This window comes from Pinus tabuliformis, chromosome 5_1 (assembly GCF_031772625.1).
Source record: "Pinus tabuliformis cultivar Carrire ecotype Pingquan chromosome 5_1, CPIR1, whole genome shotgun sequence".
NCBI lineage: Eukaryota > Viridiplantae > Streptophyta > Pinopsida > Pinales > Pinaceae > Pinus > Pinus tabuliformis.
The window spans coordinates 763,632,872-763,649,416 of record NC_142305.1 but is presented as its reverse complement, the minus strand read 5'-3'; the positions used below and the strand labels follow the sequence as shown (position 1 = coordinate 763,649,416).

General features: G+C 38.0%; 1 protein-coding gene across 3 annotated transcripts in view; it reads right to left on the bottom strand.

Moving 5' to 3' along the window:
* Nucleotides 1-1,000: 1,000 nt before the first annotated feature.
* LOC149167154 (uncharacterized) overlaps nucleotides 1,001-16,545 on the bottom strand; it is a 170,563-nt gene continuing 155,018 nt past the window's right edge. For all 3 annotated transcript variants that reach the window (XM_089432887.1, XM_089432889.1, XM_089432890.1), the window contains exons 4-5: nucleotides 3,807-3,966; nucleotides 1,001-1,392 (exon numbers count right to left, since the gene is read on the bottom strand). In XM_089432887.1, coding sequence (XP_089289013.1) covers nucleotides 1,270-1,392; nucleotides 3,807-3,966 — 283 coding nt within the window. In that variant the 3' untranslated portion in view covers nucleotides 1,001-1,269. The remainder of the gene's footprint in view (nucleotides 1,393-3,806; nucleotides 3,967-16,545) is intronic.

Below are 16,545 nucleotides of genomic sequence, written 5' to 3'. Positions count from 1 at the left end.
GAGATGAGAGGAAACATTCTTTACTGGGTTTCCTCATCCTAGAAGCATAGGAAGAGTCGAGGATGCACCCTCAACCAAGGGAGAGCACCTCCATGTAACACTGATATTGTGCTCATCTTTGTAAAATTTTGAAGCTTTAAGTTCCACATATTTTAAGTATTTTGTACATTCACTCTTCAACAGCCATGTTGTACAAAATTCAAATAATGAATGATATGATGCCTCCTGAGTCCTGTAACCATGATGTTTATGTTCTATGTCGATGTCTGACTATGCCCACAATGTCTGTTAATGCACGTGTTGGTCGTTTTGCTTTAAACGATATAAGATTTTCCTAAGTATCACTCCATGTTTGTCTCATGCCTCACAACTCTATCTGCTTGCCAGCACGCCTTATCTTTGTGTTGTATGCCTATCGTGCTTTCTGCATCTATCAAATCTTTGAAATTCCATTTAGATTTTTATTAATATTTTATCAAAAATATATCTAATATTAAACATGTGCAGAAAGTGTCTCCAATTCTATAATGTTCACACCTTCAATGGAATGTTTTCAACAATTTCACATTCAGATCTCATAACAATAATAAGTTCCTACCCAACCAATTTTTTGCAAGTCTCTACTTTAAACAAAACCCAACTCCAATGTGCCCTAGAACCAGGATCTTATACCATATAAGCATAAATAATAATATAAAATCACAGAGAATGAAAGAGATAAATTGTGATATTTACCAGCACAAATCCATCTTAGCTCTGTATCTATCATGCACTGAGAGGAATTAAATCCCTTGAAGTGCAAACATTTCCTCAAGATTTTTCAATTTAAAAAAAAAGAGGGTTTTCACCTCAAGGGACTTGATTTCTCTTTGTGCATGATAAATCCAGAGCTAAAGCTAGATTTACACTAGTTCTTTGTATATATGTGTGTGTGTGTGTGTGTGTCAACTCCATGTTGAAGACAAAAGGAATTACACAGCTCTTTCATATTGAGCAGAACTCAGGTATAAGAATCTTTTTATTTTGAATTTCTTTATATATAAAAGTGATATTGAAATATTTTTTTATTACTGTATTCTTTTAAATGCCACATATCAACTCTGGAATATGTAAGGTGACAGTTTCGAAGAATTTCCAAATGCTTGAATTGGAAGATTCCTCTCAAGTGACACCATGCTTATGTTCTCCTCAACAATACAGTATTACTTGTATGGCAGCATCTTCAATGTGAAAAAAAATGGATGATCATGTGCTACTTCTTCAAAATCATCACCTTGGGGATTGTGAGGCTATTATGGATACCATTTCTGCAATTGCCATGCTTGATGTCAAGCCTGGAGATTCAATACCGAGTAAATTAACTAAGCTGGGAATGCCATGTGTCTCCTTACCCTGGAAGTTATCATAAGGACATGCCCACAAACAATATTAATGGACCTCAACACTGTTCAAAATAATGTTAGCTATTGAATAAACGTTTTTCAAAACACTGGCATTCTATTACACATTCCTAAGACCAGAAAATGATCACAAATTTTCAGACAGCTTGCAAGAAATAACTGCATCTATGATCCATGAAACCAATTCCAAACTGTAACCTTCAATCACAAGGAAACTAAATATCGCCTAGCATACACAGAATATGCTGTTAATTTAACATATTGGTATTGTTCCGATTGAGTGAAGACATGACTGCTGGCACCGTGAATTTGATGATCAGGAGAAAAGGGATGATATATCCCTAATCCAGATCAAATAAAAACGTAAGGAATGACAAAGAGAACAATTGATCAAATGAAATAAAGAAATGAGGTAATTGTCTTCATTAGATATGACCTCACAGCCTATTGAGAGTTATGTGACTACAAATGGTTTCCAGTCAAGGATTATATGCCTATAGCAGAATGAGAAAGAAAATTGATACCGAGAAACCGTCTGAAAGGGGAAAAAAGGCTCCTTGAGTCCAGACTGCTAGCGCAAACTTAATTCCAAGGCATCCATGTACTGTTTGCAGCTACCAATCAGATTTGGAATATTGGATAAGACTTTTAGACCAACAATGCTGATTTTCCATTGATTGTAACAAATTATTGATAATTTTCTACTTGATCCCATCTCAATTTAGAGAATGTTTTGGAACAATGTAAGCCATAATTTTTCCAGCTCTTCATGTATTTAGGGCCACCACGGAGTTCGGTTGCAATCAATAACTCTGACAAGCATATATATGTGCATACACATTTAAAAATGATAAGTAATTTGAAAATCAAAGTAGTTTTTGATGGAGCATAAAGAACAGAAAGAAAAATGGTTCCACAGCACATTTGAATAGAATTGTAAGGAGCATTTAGGATCAAGTATAAGACAATTCTCAAGGTTCCCTCTGGGCCTCTACTAGGATGCATGCATGCAGTTGGTGTGAGTCAACTGCACTCTACTAGGATGCATGCATGGCTCTAGGAGTGACTTGGCACTTGCTTGACCTAACTAAGTCACATGCATGCATGAAGGAGTCTATGAGGTTTTCTCCCGAGTTAACTAAATGCATGCATTCTCTTTTCTCCACCACACTTTGGTCCTTTTCCACTTTAATATATTTCCACTTCACTCACCTATCTCTTTAGTTGACTAATGCGCACCTCTACTTACCCATGTGCAAGAGTCTCTCTTACCTTTATACCAACTTCACTCCACCTAACCATCACATCACCCAAAGCACATGGCTTCCTCCCTAATTTTTGACAATTTAACTGAGATTGACTCTTTATTGAGCTCTGTTAATACTTCAAGATACTTCAGCTTGTGTTGACTCAAGTACTCCCTAGTTTAACTAAGAGCACTTGACACTTTACTCTTCTCCAAGAATACAGTATTCACACTCACTTGGACTAGAAGCAGCTCCAATTGGATGGCCAGTTTACTAATCAATGCGCATGGGCTGTTCTTGCATGAGGAGTTCGACCTCTCTCTCCCAATGTGCATAGGATGAAGGAATCATTAAATATGTGTTGGCTATTGGCAGAAAGGGGGATCTTCTTCAGAAGAAGCACATACTTTCTTTCTCTTGGGACTCATTTCTTCTTCTCTCTTCTAGCTTCTTTTTATTGTGCAGGAAAAACATTGTCTGGATTCTGTAACAGTCTTCTTGGCACAACCAACCTCCTGGCTTTTGCAGAATAAGGCTCGATTTGATCTATTCAGTTTCTCTGGGTTTGTCGATATTCTGATGGATTTCTTGTGCAATATTGTAGAAGTTATGAGCCTTTTCTTTGGTTAAAAATCTGCCATTTAAAGCACTTTCTATCTATTTTATTTCTTCATTTAAAAACTAACACTGGAGATAATTCCACCATTTCAAACATAAATTATTTTATAGCTTTTTTGGCCACTAAATTTGCAGCCAAAAAAAACTTTTGTTTTGCAGACTTACAGGAAGAATACTGCATGCAAGACTAGAGACACCCCCTATGGTTGGCAAGGGCCAGCTCAAACAGAGAGGAAAGTTTGTATGTGACACAAAGGGCAAATTTTCATACATGTTGCATTCAGATTTCTTATCCCAGGTCTACCAAGCAATCCACCTTCCGAAGGGGTAAAAATTTGTACTAACAAATCTTTGCACTATCACCCTATGACTAGCCAATAAGTCTTGGATTATTGAGCTGAACAGAACTAGTAAAATATGCCCACTTGACCAAGAGCAAACCACTAAACAATCCATCAAAATTCATTAAAAGAATAATTAAATTCCTTAGCTGCAGATTAGCATAGCTCTACTCATAAGCAAATTGGAATTACAAACAAACCTGTATGACAAAGTCTGCTGCCGGTTGTCCACGTCCACAAAGCTTTGGTCGAATTCCTGAATAACCTGGTGTTAAAGTTCCATCTTCTAAGTTGGGATAATATTTCCTAATTTCAGGATAAAACCTTTCTTCACGTCTCGCATCAACTGTATAGTCAAACCTGCCAAAAAGACAAATTTTGAAACACCTTATTATTCTATAAATTTCATATAGAGGTGTTTGAATATACACAATACTCACTAATACAACCCCCACAAGGATTCCAGAATGTCCTTTGCAACAAAGATTTTCAAAATTAGTCGTAAATCTCTTTAATAGATTGTGGAAGAATTAATGACTAGATATAGCAAAACTATCAGGACGTGTCAATCGCATGGCTGCAATTAACAATGTTGCCAATATTGTTTCAGGAAATATATCAGCAAGGGTCCAGGAAGAAACTTATCGGAAATATTGGGGAAAGTATCAGCAAGAATAAACTTAAACCTGAATAATTCTGAAAATATCAGACAAATCAGCGACCCGAAAATCTCAAGAGAATCAGGGAAAATTCTAAGGGCTAATATTCGCAGGTGGGGTAATTTTCCATGCTTTCTCTGAAAAAAGATTCACCAAATCCTTTTTTTTCCAAAAATGATTGGCCCAAATTTTATAGTATAAAATTATTTTATCTTAAAAATCACCAAAAATGTATAGAGGCTATAAAATCATTACAAATTTGAATATTTTTACAAAAATATCGCTTAACATTTTACATTTTGCATATTAGGGATTAATAAGATTCACCAAGGTTTCTAAACCTCAATATAAATTTTCATTCTTAAAATTTTCCCTAGAGAGAATATGGAAATATTGGGAGAAATCAGAGATATTTGCAACTTTGGCAATTAATTCATGCTAGCAATTATTCAAATGTAGATTCTGTCAGAAAGGTTTGTTGGTTTGCATGCCCGTTACTTACATAGCACCTTGCTGGGAGTTTCCATCTAGTGGAAACAGATACCCTTTTTGAACTGATTATATAAGAAATATGTGTGTGATTCTTCGAAAAGATAGATATAAAAAACTGTGGACAACTCTCTGTCCCAACTGGATTTTTACTGTTTTGGCTCTCTCATGCATGACTCAAATAATGTGTATAAACTTTATTCTCTCTACGTCTTCAGGTTATCTTAAAATTTGGTATCAAAACTAGGTTGAGTGTTTGGTTGATACAAGTTCTCAGCACAAGTTCCAAGAAGGCCAATTTTGAATTTTTCATTGGATTGGTGCAAGAGAGCTTGATCCTTGAGAATAAAGATTGAAAATTTCAATGACCAAAACTTCAACTTATGAGAGTTAAAGATGGTGGATGTGTTGACAGAAAAAGACAACTGGACTATCGTGGGAAGTGTAAAAACTCATGGGATGGCTGATGAAGACTGGAAAAAATTGGACGTCAAGACTAGGGCCTCTATCCAGTTGAGACTTGCTGACTCTATCTGAATGTTTCAGCCTCCAAGACTAAAAAAGATATCTGGGAAAAGCTACAGACTTTGTACAAGACAAAATCACTAATAAATAAGTTATTCTATGGGAGAATCTACATCCTCCAAAGATGGAGACAGTGTAACTGGTCACTTGAATACCTTCAATACGTTGGTGTGCCAGTTGGCAGCAAATAATGATTCGCTGTCAGAAGATCAATGCATCACCTTGTGTAGTTTGTCAGATTCATAGGATAAAATGGTCATCGCAATCAGTGGCAAAGCATGTAATAAACAGGAGATGGAGGAGGTTGTGGGACAAGTGTTGCATGAGGAAACAAGAATGAAAACTTCAGAAGTGTGTTATGAATTGAAGCCTTGACCACCAGAGGTTGTTCAAAGGATCAAAGTAAAAAGACATATAGTAAAATAAATTCTAAATCTGTAACATTAAGAGGAGAGTCTCTCGGAAGAAGAAGAAGAAATGTGCAGTGCTGATCCAAATGGAAAGTGGTATCCACCCATGGTATTGAATGATGTAACTCAAGGAGGCACCGAAAAATACTAAAAATAATGGGCCTCACCTTTCAAAAGGACATTCAGAGTTCCATGATGTATTTCTTTTCTCATTTAATAAAGAGTTGGATTTTCATTGTATTATCTTGTGCTTAGTTTCATGGTAGAATTTATGTTTTCTCTTCTCCTCTCTCGACATTCAATCCTTCTCGATCTCAGCCCCTGAGGTCTGGATCAGTGGTATCAGAGCAAATGTGTGGATAATGAAAAAGGGTGAAATTTAAGTGTTGTTTTGTGAGCGTGAATGATTCTCGTGGCCTTCCATACAAGTTGAATGAAAGAGAGGTCTCCCATTTGGATTTGTCTTCTACTTGGAATGGGAGGGACATTCATCCAATGAATTCGGACACAAAAGTGTGGATTCAAACATTAAGCTCCTCCAAAGCTCCCATCTCAGGTTCCTACAACTACTACACCTACCATTGGCACTAGAACAATGCAAACAGATGCATATGCATATGGTCAAGCAACATCCAATTTTGTTGGAGGAAATAGCGTTGAACATGTTATTCAACAATTTCTTGACATGAGTGGGGGTAGCTGGGATAGACATACAATCGTTAATGCCCTGCATGTTGAATATCTGTATTTTGATATTCCCAAGACAACAGATGAAATTCCTCTTTTAACTCACCCAACACCTTCTATTGGTCAAGTTGCAACCCCTACTTCCAGAGTTCTGCACATTCCACCACGTAAATTTCTTGTTTGTGATCTTGCTTCAAACCCCAATTGACTCATTGCCATGGAGTCGTAACCCGATTTGATACTACTAATCCAAATCTTGGGGGCTAAGATCGAGAAGAGTTGAATGCCGAGAGAGGAGGAGAGAAAACACAAAAATCTACCATGAAACTAAGCACAAGATAATACAATGAAAATCCAACTCTATATTATATGGGAAGAAAAACACATCAGGAACCCTAAATGTCCTTTTGAAAGGTGAAGCCCGTTATTTATAGCATTTTTGGTTCCTCCTTGAGTTGCATCATTCAATACCATGGGTGGATATCACTTTCCATTCGGTTCAAGTGCTAGCTTGTTGGAAATGAGGGTAAAAAGGGTCATGAAGTGTCATTGTAAATCGGAGGGTTCTAATGAGAAGAATTAATCTTTTGCATCAGCATCCAATGGACATGAAAGTGAAGGTGAAATGCACATGACATCTACTTCCATTAACTTTGCATAGAGATTGGCTAATAAATTATGAAAAGTATAATGGAGAAAAAATCATCTTGGGAGATAAAAGGTGCTACCATGTTGTTGGTCGTAGATGTGTCAAATTTTGGTTTAGAGATGGAAGAATCAAGAGGATACCTAATGTGATGCATATCCTAGGTTGGGCTCAAAACCTTCTCTTTGTTAGTAAGATTCTTGACATGGAAGTGATTGTGCATTTCACAATGGATGAGTGTAAAGTCATTCAAGGTGCCTTAGTTTAGGCCATGTTGACCACTTAGTGTCAACTATCCTATAGTAGTACACTTTTTCGCAGAGGGATTCCAACATGTTCGAGCATTCAGATCATCCTGGATTCATCATCATCAGTGATCAGTTTGTCAGAGTTGTAAACCCATTCTGCAAAATGTTAATGTAAATGATGCTAGTAAAACCATGTATGTATGTAACAACCTAGGTAAGCCTATTATCTTGACGACAAATTTCATCCTAGGAGGTTTTTCGTCTCACTGATTCATTTATGTTTCTAAACATGGATGATCGACAAAGTTTTTCTCTCCAACCTCACCCCAAAGCTAGGGTGGAATTTATCATCAAGGTCTTAGGTGAGTCCTAGTGTTTTAGTCAGGTCTTTTGTAAAAGTTATTTGAGAATAATTTAAGCTAATTGGCTAAATTATTTTATTACAAATCACTTGGTCTACTAGAACATATTGAGTCGCAAAATTGGGTAATAAATTGAGGGTCTATAACGAACGGGTATTCCCCCTTTAGGGGTTGAAATGTAATTATTTTATGTAAAAAATATTTTGGTGCATGGTCCCTAATAATTAGATACCATGGCTAAAATATTGGAGGGTGGAAAAGATTATTAATCCCCTCATATGTCAATTAATTAAATTTTTTGACAAAAATAAATTAAAATCCTAAGCCAGAAATTTAATTAATTAAAGTCAAAATTAAAAACTTAGATAGATTAAAGTCTCCAAGTGGAAAAATTCTTGGGTCTTAAAGAAATTAATTTTTTGGACATCCTTCACCAAGTGAATATTGGAAATTTCAAGAAAAATTAGACCCTTGGGCTTTGGTGGTTAAGTCAAAGTCAAATTTTTCAGGAAATTAGTGTAGAACCCTGACTACAAAATTCAATTAGACAGGAATCAAAATTTGTAATTTAAATTTGCAGAAGAATACTTGAAATTAGTTGAAGGTGTTTTAGGCTGTGGTTGTTCCCGTTGTTGTAGTTACCAAACCACCCTTACCTCCCAGCCTATCTGGGGTCTACCTGTACGATCCCCAGATCCAGAAGACAATCTTCTAGCCCCATGCCCAAAATTCCAAGAACAATCAAGCTCAATCTCTGTAATTTTGTTAGAAATCATCATCTCTTCCCAAAATGTCCTCTGCTTTCACAGAATTTTCTCTCTCTAAAAATGAGTTCACCCTTCCTGAAATGCCTTTCCCCCCATCTTATATAGAATCTTGCTCTGCCTCCAAATAGTGACTCCCTGTTCGAGGTTCCTCCAGCCAGGGGATAAGGTGATAAATTTTAGCTGAAGTCTAAGCAGGCATTTGCCACCTGCGTTAACAGTTGACAGCAAATTCCCTTTTAATGTAAAACATTTATACCTTTATTGTATTCGTTGCTTACTTTATGATTCCTTTTGACTTTATATTATGTTCCCTTCTGACTTTATATATATTATGGATTCTTTTAAGTTTGTATAGTTTGTAGATTTTATATTCTCCTTTTAGTTTATATAAAATTTAATATATATATAATTCCTTTATATATTATGTATTGTATTCCCCTTGCTATTTGTATAACATGTATTATATTTAATTTATTTTTGCACCATATATATATATATATATATTCCCTTTTATTTTGTGCAATACATTGTCTTTCCTTTTTATCTTGTATAGTTATATATATTATAATAGTGGTACATACATTAAGTACCTCACTCAATATATTTAATATTTATGTGCGTTAGGTATTCACTTAGAACTTTCAATAATTAATTCGTTTATCTTTTCTTGACAATTTTCATAATAAGTTAATATGTATACTAGCGCAGTGCATGCGATGCATGCATATGTAGCTATCATATGCATGTTTCGTATACATGCTAATATTCCTATGCTGCCTATAATTTGAGATGGCCATTACAATTATCTCAAAATAATTATTTTTGTGCTAATAAAAAACAATTTTTATGAGAAATTTGAAAATTCCTCAAAATAAAAAATTTCGACGGTGGAGATTAAAAGATGATCAAATATCTATCAACAGTCGAGATTATTTTGACAGGGATCATGCCAACTAGCCGTTATTTTCCACTTGGAAGATTTATCTATAAATTAGAAGTCATTTGCTTCTCAAGTTACAAGAAAAATTTGGAAAAAAAGCTCTGAGTCAAGCTTTGCTGTAATATTTTTTTGGAAATAATAAAGAAGACTTTGGGGTTTATTCATGGTGGTGTTCCTCTTCTACTTCTTGTGGTAAATTTTGGATCATGTTCTTAATGCTCTATTGAATAATATTTTATAAGTTATTTTTTCTTTAGCCATTGAGTGGATTAACTATTTGCATAGGTATCTTGCATTAGTTACTAGGTTTAGACAGGCATTATAACTTGATTGATCTAGTAGGTATCTCTAGATCTTGAGGGTTATGGTGTTTATCTAGCCCCTATTGATCTAATAACTTGATCTTAAATGTGTAGAGATTTCAGAGATCCAGATCTTGGGCGTGTGGGGAAGCCTTCGGCTGGACCAGACAAATGCCAAGACAAGAAAGCTTAAGAGCCCACTTTGTTAAATTTCAGGTCTTATTTAATGATTGGTTTTTGCAGAGATCTTGGCCATTGCACACCCATTTCACTCATCTATTTTTATCTATTATGCATTTAACAAATAGATCTACTTATAAGAGCCATAAATCATTGTGAATTTTGTGATATAAAAAAAATTGTAAATAATTTTATTTTCTAACCCTTGTTTGTAGTTGGGCTTTTGGGGTTTTGGGATTTAATTTTAAATTTTGTATATATTGGGGTTTTGGGTATTTTATTTTTTACTTGTGTAGGTGAAGATCTAAGCTTATTCAAGAAAATGTGTTGGGGTTTAAGACAAATCTAGACCCTGGAGGGCAAGATCTAATCTCAAATTTGTTTGCAAGGCTAATAATAAAGGATTATTCAATGAAAATTGATCAAATTGAAGATCTGAAGTTGGAGGAGATTTTCATGAAAGTTTTGTGAAAGTTTTGGGCCTCTAGTCTTAGTCGTGGGTCCATCTACCCTTGTTGTTTGGTTTCAAGGTTCACCGCAACCCTGGTTTGCCACCCTCTGAGTCGCAAACCTATTCAAGACTACTGCACCCTCCACTGCCCTCTTCCCCTCCTCGGCTTGCTCTCCAAGCCTTGTTGTGGGCCTCCTTAAGCCCTTAAGGCCTTTCTCTACCCTCCAACCCTCTACTACCCTTGTTTCTCCAAACTCGCCACTCACCCATTCTCCTCCATTGAATTCCCTTTCCTCCTTATCTCTACCCTTCGCTGCCTCCCATTTTCCTCTATAACCCTTGCGGCAACCCTTCCCCTCTCTCTCCAACCTAATGCAGACCCTAATTTGGGTTGTGTTGCCCTCAAATCTCCCTCCACTCCTCTCAGCCATCACTGTCGTGGCCTCTAAGGCCTTTAGCATCTCAATGCAACTCTTTTTTGCCCATTATCTAAGGCGACAGGCCCCTATTACCCTAGATGGCAGGCCTTAAGGCCTCTCCAGCCCTAGTCGTGGGCCTAATTAGGCATTGTTGCCCTATTTTTCTCACTGTTTGGTAATTGACTTATTTTTGGGCTAAAGACTGTTGAATTTTGCATAAATATTTGGGTGAAAATTGTGTTTACAGGTGGGTCATCTTTGGAAGAATTTCGCTGACAAGTTGCGCAAGTGTCTCCAAGCCTAAAGGGCTCAAGGGTTTGATCTCTGAACCTTAATCATCTCATCTTTCTCACAATGGTTGAATACATACCTAAGTGGCATTAAACACGTTGATAATTTATCTAATACACTAAGGGGTCACTTACACATTTTTGGGCATTATTTGTTTTAATCATAAGTTTTTTATCACTGTCATAAGGATTACAGAGATCTGAAATACATCAGTGGTGCAAGTATATTTTCTCTGTTTTCTCTCTAATCCAAGAAAAAAAGAAGAAGAAAGCAATCTTTTGTTTATAGAATGCCCTCTGAATGAAATGGGCATCTAGGAAAAGGATTCCCCCAAAGAATCATCCAGGGCGCAAGAAGACCATGAGGGTTTTCAAGAGGTATCCTACAAAAAACGGCTAGCAAAACTCCCTCAGACGAATACCCAACCACCATAGTGGCGCTTTCAGGAGAATCAAAATAGGTTTGAGGCTCTGCAGGATGAAGGTGAAAGCTCAAAGGAGGGGGCTATCAACAAGGCAATGTAAATACTAGGGTTTCGGCAAAGAACACCACAAAGACAAAACGGAAAGCTCGAGGTGAACCATCGAATAAGGAGGATAATGAACCATCTAAGGGCCAGACGAATATGGAGATTGATGGATCAAAGGAAGAACTAAGCACAGAGGAATAAGTGTTGAAGAGGCTTTTGAATGAATGGCGGAACTTGGATGAGAGATTCATACCAGAAGATCAGAAGAAGTTGTATCAAGACATATTTCAGCAATATCAAACCAAACTAAGCTAGATCCCCCAAGATCAACCAGATCTGCCTGGTCATCAACCAGGTAATAGCATGGATCAGGGGGGACATGGAAAAGGAGGGAAGATACGAGGCCGCAAGAACTTACAGGAATCAATACAGATGGTTGGAGATCTGTTGGTTAACTCAGGAAGGGTGGTACCACTTTCGGCGGTATTCCATCAAATTAATAAATCTTCTCAATGATTATAATCTCCTGGAATGTAAGAGGCCTCAACAGTCAAGGCAAACAAAGATATTTGAAAGAAAGATTAAAACAAGAACGACTAAGTATTATGATGCTTCAAGAAACCAAAGTTTCTGAGGAAAGATTGAAAGTAATTGTACGAGGTATGAGACCTTTGTATGAGGTGATGGCCCTAGACGCAAAAGGCAGTACGGGTGGGCTAGCCATTCTTTGGAATCCAAACGAGATCCTTTTTGAAAACTGGGTCAGTATGCCTCATATCCTCTTGAGGAGATTCAAACATATCGATACCCAAGATTGGGCCCTATTATCGGCTGTCTACGGCCCTCACATTCTAGGAGAGAAAGTTGCTTTCTTCCAAAACATAGGAAAGCTTAGAAATCTATGCTTGGAAGAGCTTTGGATAATTGGTGGAGATTTTAACCTAATCTCCTCGATTGAGGAGAAAAAGGGGGGATCAAGGGAATGGATCCTGAGATGGAAGCATTTAGAGATCTGATCACAGATTTGAAATTGGTAGACATTCAAACCATTAATCGAATGTACACATGGAATAATCATTGGGGGGGATCTCACCAATTTGCCTCACACCTAGACCAATTTCTGGCATCGGAAAATCTTATAAGCAGGGATATCTTCTTCGAAGCCTCTATTCTTTCGTGCTTAGGATAAGATCATTGTTGATCAGACTAGAAATGGATCTAAAATTGGCCCCCAGAAATAGGCCTTTCAGATTCGAATCCTTCTAGCTCCGAGACCCCTCCTTTCTTAGCAAAATGGAAAGTTGGTGGAAATCTAGCTCAGTGCAAGGTAGGAACTATATGCATACTTTTCAGCTTAAACTAAAAGATATCAAGCTTCAAATCAAACGGTGGAATCAATCGGAGTTTGGCAATATCATGAAGGACAAGCAACATCTCCAAGAACGAATGCAAAATATTCAACAACGAATGATCAACGAAGGTCGTTCAAGGGAATTAGCAGTAGAAGAAGGTAAAATCCTAAACCAGATTGAGGAAAGGAGGAAGAAAGAGGAAATCCTCTGGAAACAAAAGTCAAGGATCCAGTGGCTTAGGGAAGGGGAGAGGAACACCCGCTTCTTTCACAAAGACATGATTCAACACCATCAACATAATCGGATCTTTTCTTTAAAAGATGCATCAAGAAACCATCTTATTCACCATGAAGAGATGGAAAACCTTTTGGTGGATCACTTTCATTCCCTCCTCTCGAACCCAATTCCAAATCGTTCGGAGGCCATTCAAAGAATAACCAGTCATATCTCCCAGTTGGTTAGTAGGGACAGGAACTTGGCCTTGATGTGAGCAATCACTCTAGAGGAAGTAGAGGATGTTGTCAAAGTGATGGCCAAAAATAAAGGGTCGGGTCTAGATGGGTTTACGGCAGAATTCTTTCAGGCAGCCTGGTAATTCAATGGACAAGATATCCTGGATGTGGTGGAGTCACGCAGATACCAAAAGGTACACCCTGCCCTCAACTCTACTTTTATTTCATTAATTCCTAAATATGCCCGCTTTGAGGACCCTCAAGGCTTCATATCTATTGCGCTGTGTAATGTCATTTATAAAATCATCTCCACTATTATGGTCAAAAGACTAAAGTCTCTTTTGCCTTTCCTTATATCCCCTGAGCAAACTAGTTTTGTCCAAGGGCGTCAAATTTTGGATGGAATCATAACAACTCAAGAAGTTGTCCATTCTCTTAAACATATTAAAGCCCTCAAAATGGTGATCAAGCTTGACCTCTCTAAAGCCTATGATTTCCTTAGTTGGCCTTATCTTCTTAATATCCTGAAGGCTTTTGGTTTTGACCCTCGATGGATCAATTGGGTTTCTTTCCTCATCTATTCCCTGATTTCTCGATTTTGATCAATGGCTCCCCCTCTAGAACTTTTAACCCTTCAAGGGGCATTTGACAGGGAGACCCCTTGTCTCCCTTCTCTTTATCCTGGCAGCAGAAGGTTTGGGCTGATATATTAAATCAGTTGTTCAATCGGGCCACATCAAAAGCCTTCGCCTCTGGGGTAATGACCTTCCGATCACCCATCAACAATTTGTGGACAACATTATGTTCTTTTGTCAAGCTTCCATCCGAGAACTCATAAAGATCAAAGGTATTCTCAATGATTTTATGCAAGCCTCAGGAACTATGATCAATAACGATAAATCAAATATTTTCTTCTTTAATACCCATGTCCCTACTCAAACATTCTTGCCCTGCTCCTTGGGACTTGGAATCGACTCTCTGCCCTCCAAATACTTGGGCATTCCTCTGGTGGTTAATTATTTAAGAACTTCTTGCTCGAATGATCTTCTTAAAAAACTCCAACCGAGGCTTCATGGATGGTCCTTTAGGGCTCTCAATTTAGCAGGCAGGGTGGTTCTTCTAAAAGTTGTTCTTCAATCAATTCTGATTTACCATCTTTCGGGTTTGGCTGCTCCCAAATCCTCGTGCTCTGCCATGGTAGATATCTTTAAAAAGTTTTTGTGGAGAAGAGTTCAAGAGGCTAAGAAATGGGCCCTAGTTTCTTGGTCCAATGTCATCAAGCCTAAACTAGTATGAGGTTTGGGTCTTAGGGATCCCTATATCCTCAACCAAGTCATGGGTGCTAAATTATGGTCAAGATGGCTATAGGGGGTTCTGAACTGTGGAAGCTCATATGGAACATAAAATATCGATTGCCAAATTCTCTGGAAGGAAAATTAAGAATCATGGTGTTAAAATTGGCAACTAGGGCCAAACTCCATGTGGGTCTTCTTATTTATGGCAGTTGGTATTTTTCTTGGATTCCTCTCGTCGAGAGGTATAGGATTGATCTAAAGATCATCCAATTCCGACATGTATTCATGGAGATATGAATTTTTTGTGTTATGAGACAATTCGTCAAGGTCGGCCAGCAACCAAATTACCCCACTTGTCCTCAATGTTTTATTATAAATAGAAGAGGTCTTCAAGTCATTCTACACACATCTCATGTGATCTCTCTCCACTTGTTTGGGTTTTGGTCGTAGGAGAGATCTATAGGAGAATACGCTACCCTAGAGAAGATCTAGCCCTAGCCCTAGACGCAGTCGAAGAAGGCTCTACGCAGTTCTAGGAGGAGACACCTCTACGAAGTCAAGGAGGGTTTTACATGCAGTCAAGAGGAGGCTCTTCTAGCAGCAAGGAGAGGGTTTCTATACGCTATCTAGGGGAACTTCATCGCTGTCAAAGGAAGCCCTAGATGCTGTCAAAAAGAAGTCTAAAACACAGTCAATGAAGCATGCCCTAGTCGCAGTCACAAAGGATGTATAGTCGTTGTCTTGGAGGTGCCCTTATGTTCTAAACGCAGGCCTTATTCTGCAGCAACTATAGGCCTAATCAACTGCCCTTATACGTTGTTTAAAGAGGCCCTTATACGCAGTCCCTTGTGCCCTCAACACAGGTCAAGTTCCGCAGCAACAACTGCCCTAATCTGCAGTCAAGAAGACACATACGCAGGTCAGAAAGGCTCCTTATTGCTGTCACAAAAAGGCCTTATACACAGCCCTCCTAACCGCAGTTTCTGAGGCCCTAATCAGAAGGTTGAACCTAGTATTACAATGTGAAGGATCTGTGTTGATTTGTTGTAGGTGACAACGTGTTCAATCAAGGTTGTTTGGGCATGTTAGTATTGTTCTTGAGCTTGACTTGAAGGATAGAAGAAGTCGCTGAAAGCAGGAGCAAGAGACTGTAGCTTAAGGGCTGCTTGAGGCACTAATCAAAGGGACCTAAGTCTTAGCCCACTGCTGGGCTAGGCCGCAGGCCATAGCCAGTCATTGGAAGCATTTAAAGTGTTGTGTTAAGAAGGATAGCAACCCCTCAGGCAGCAGACAGTTGGAGCAAATGTGTGAAGGCAAGCCACAGCCAATAGGTGGACTGTGGGGTTTGTTTAGAGTGTTATAGCACACAACATTTGTGCCTTATCTAGTGACCAGGTTTGCCATGAAATGCATCAGTCCTTGCTGCATACAAAAGGTGCCAGATTAGCAGCGTTGACATGATCAGTGAAGCAGCAAAGGAGGAAGAGTTTTATAGAAGGAAAGCTTCAGTATTCTGGGTAATTGGTTGAGCTATTCTAGACCTATCATCTGTTGCATATCTTTAGTCCTTGGTATCAGATTTGCTATATCAGTGTATCATCTTCATAGTGAAGATCTCTGATGTCTGATCTTCTATTTGGCAAGTCATGTATTGACTTCAAATCATTGTACTCTATCTCTATCTCTTTGTTGAACTATTGAAGACTAAAGAAGATTTGATCAAGGGTTCCCCACATTGGGGTTTGTCCCTGGTGGGTGCCACATCTTGTGTCCTCTTGTCTTGGTTTTTTTTTTTGCGATTTATGTTTATGTTTTATCTGCACTTTACTATCATGCTGATGTGATTGCTAATCTAAATATTGTCATTCGGCTAATATGAAAAATTGAAGTAAATTGCTCTAAGCATAGAACATACCTAAAATTAACATGGTATCAGAGCTAAGGTGAAGACAAAGCCCAAGCAAGAGTGAAAGAGCAATCACCGAAGACAGTTGG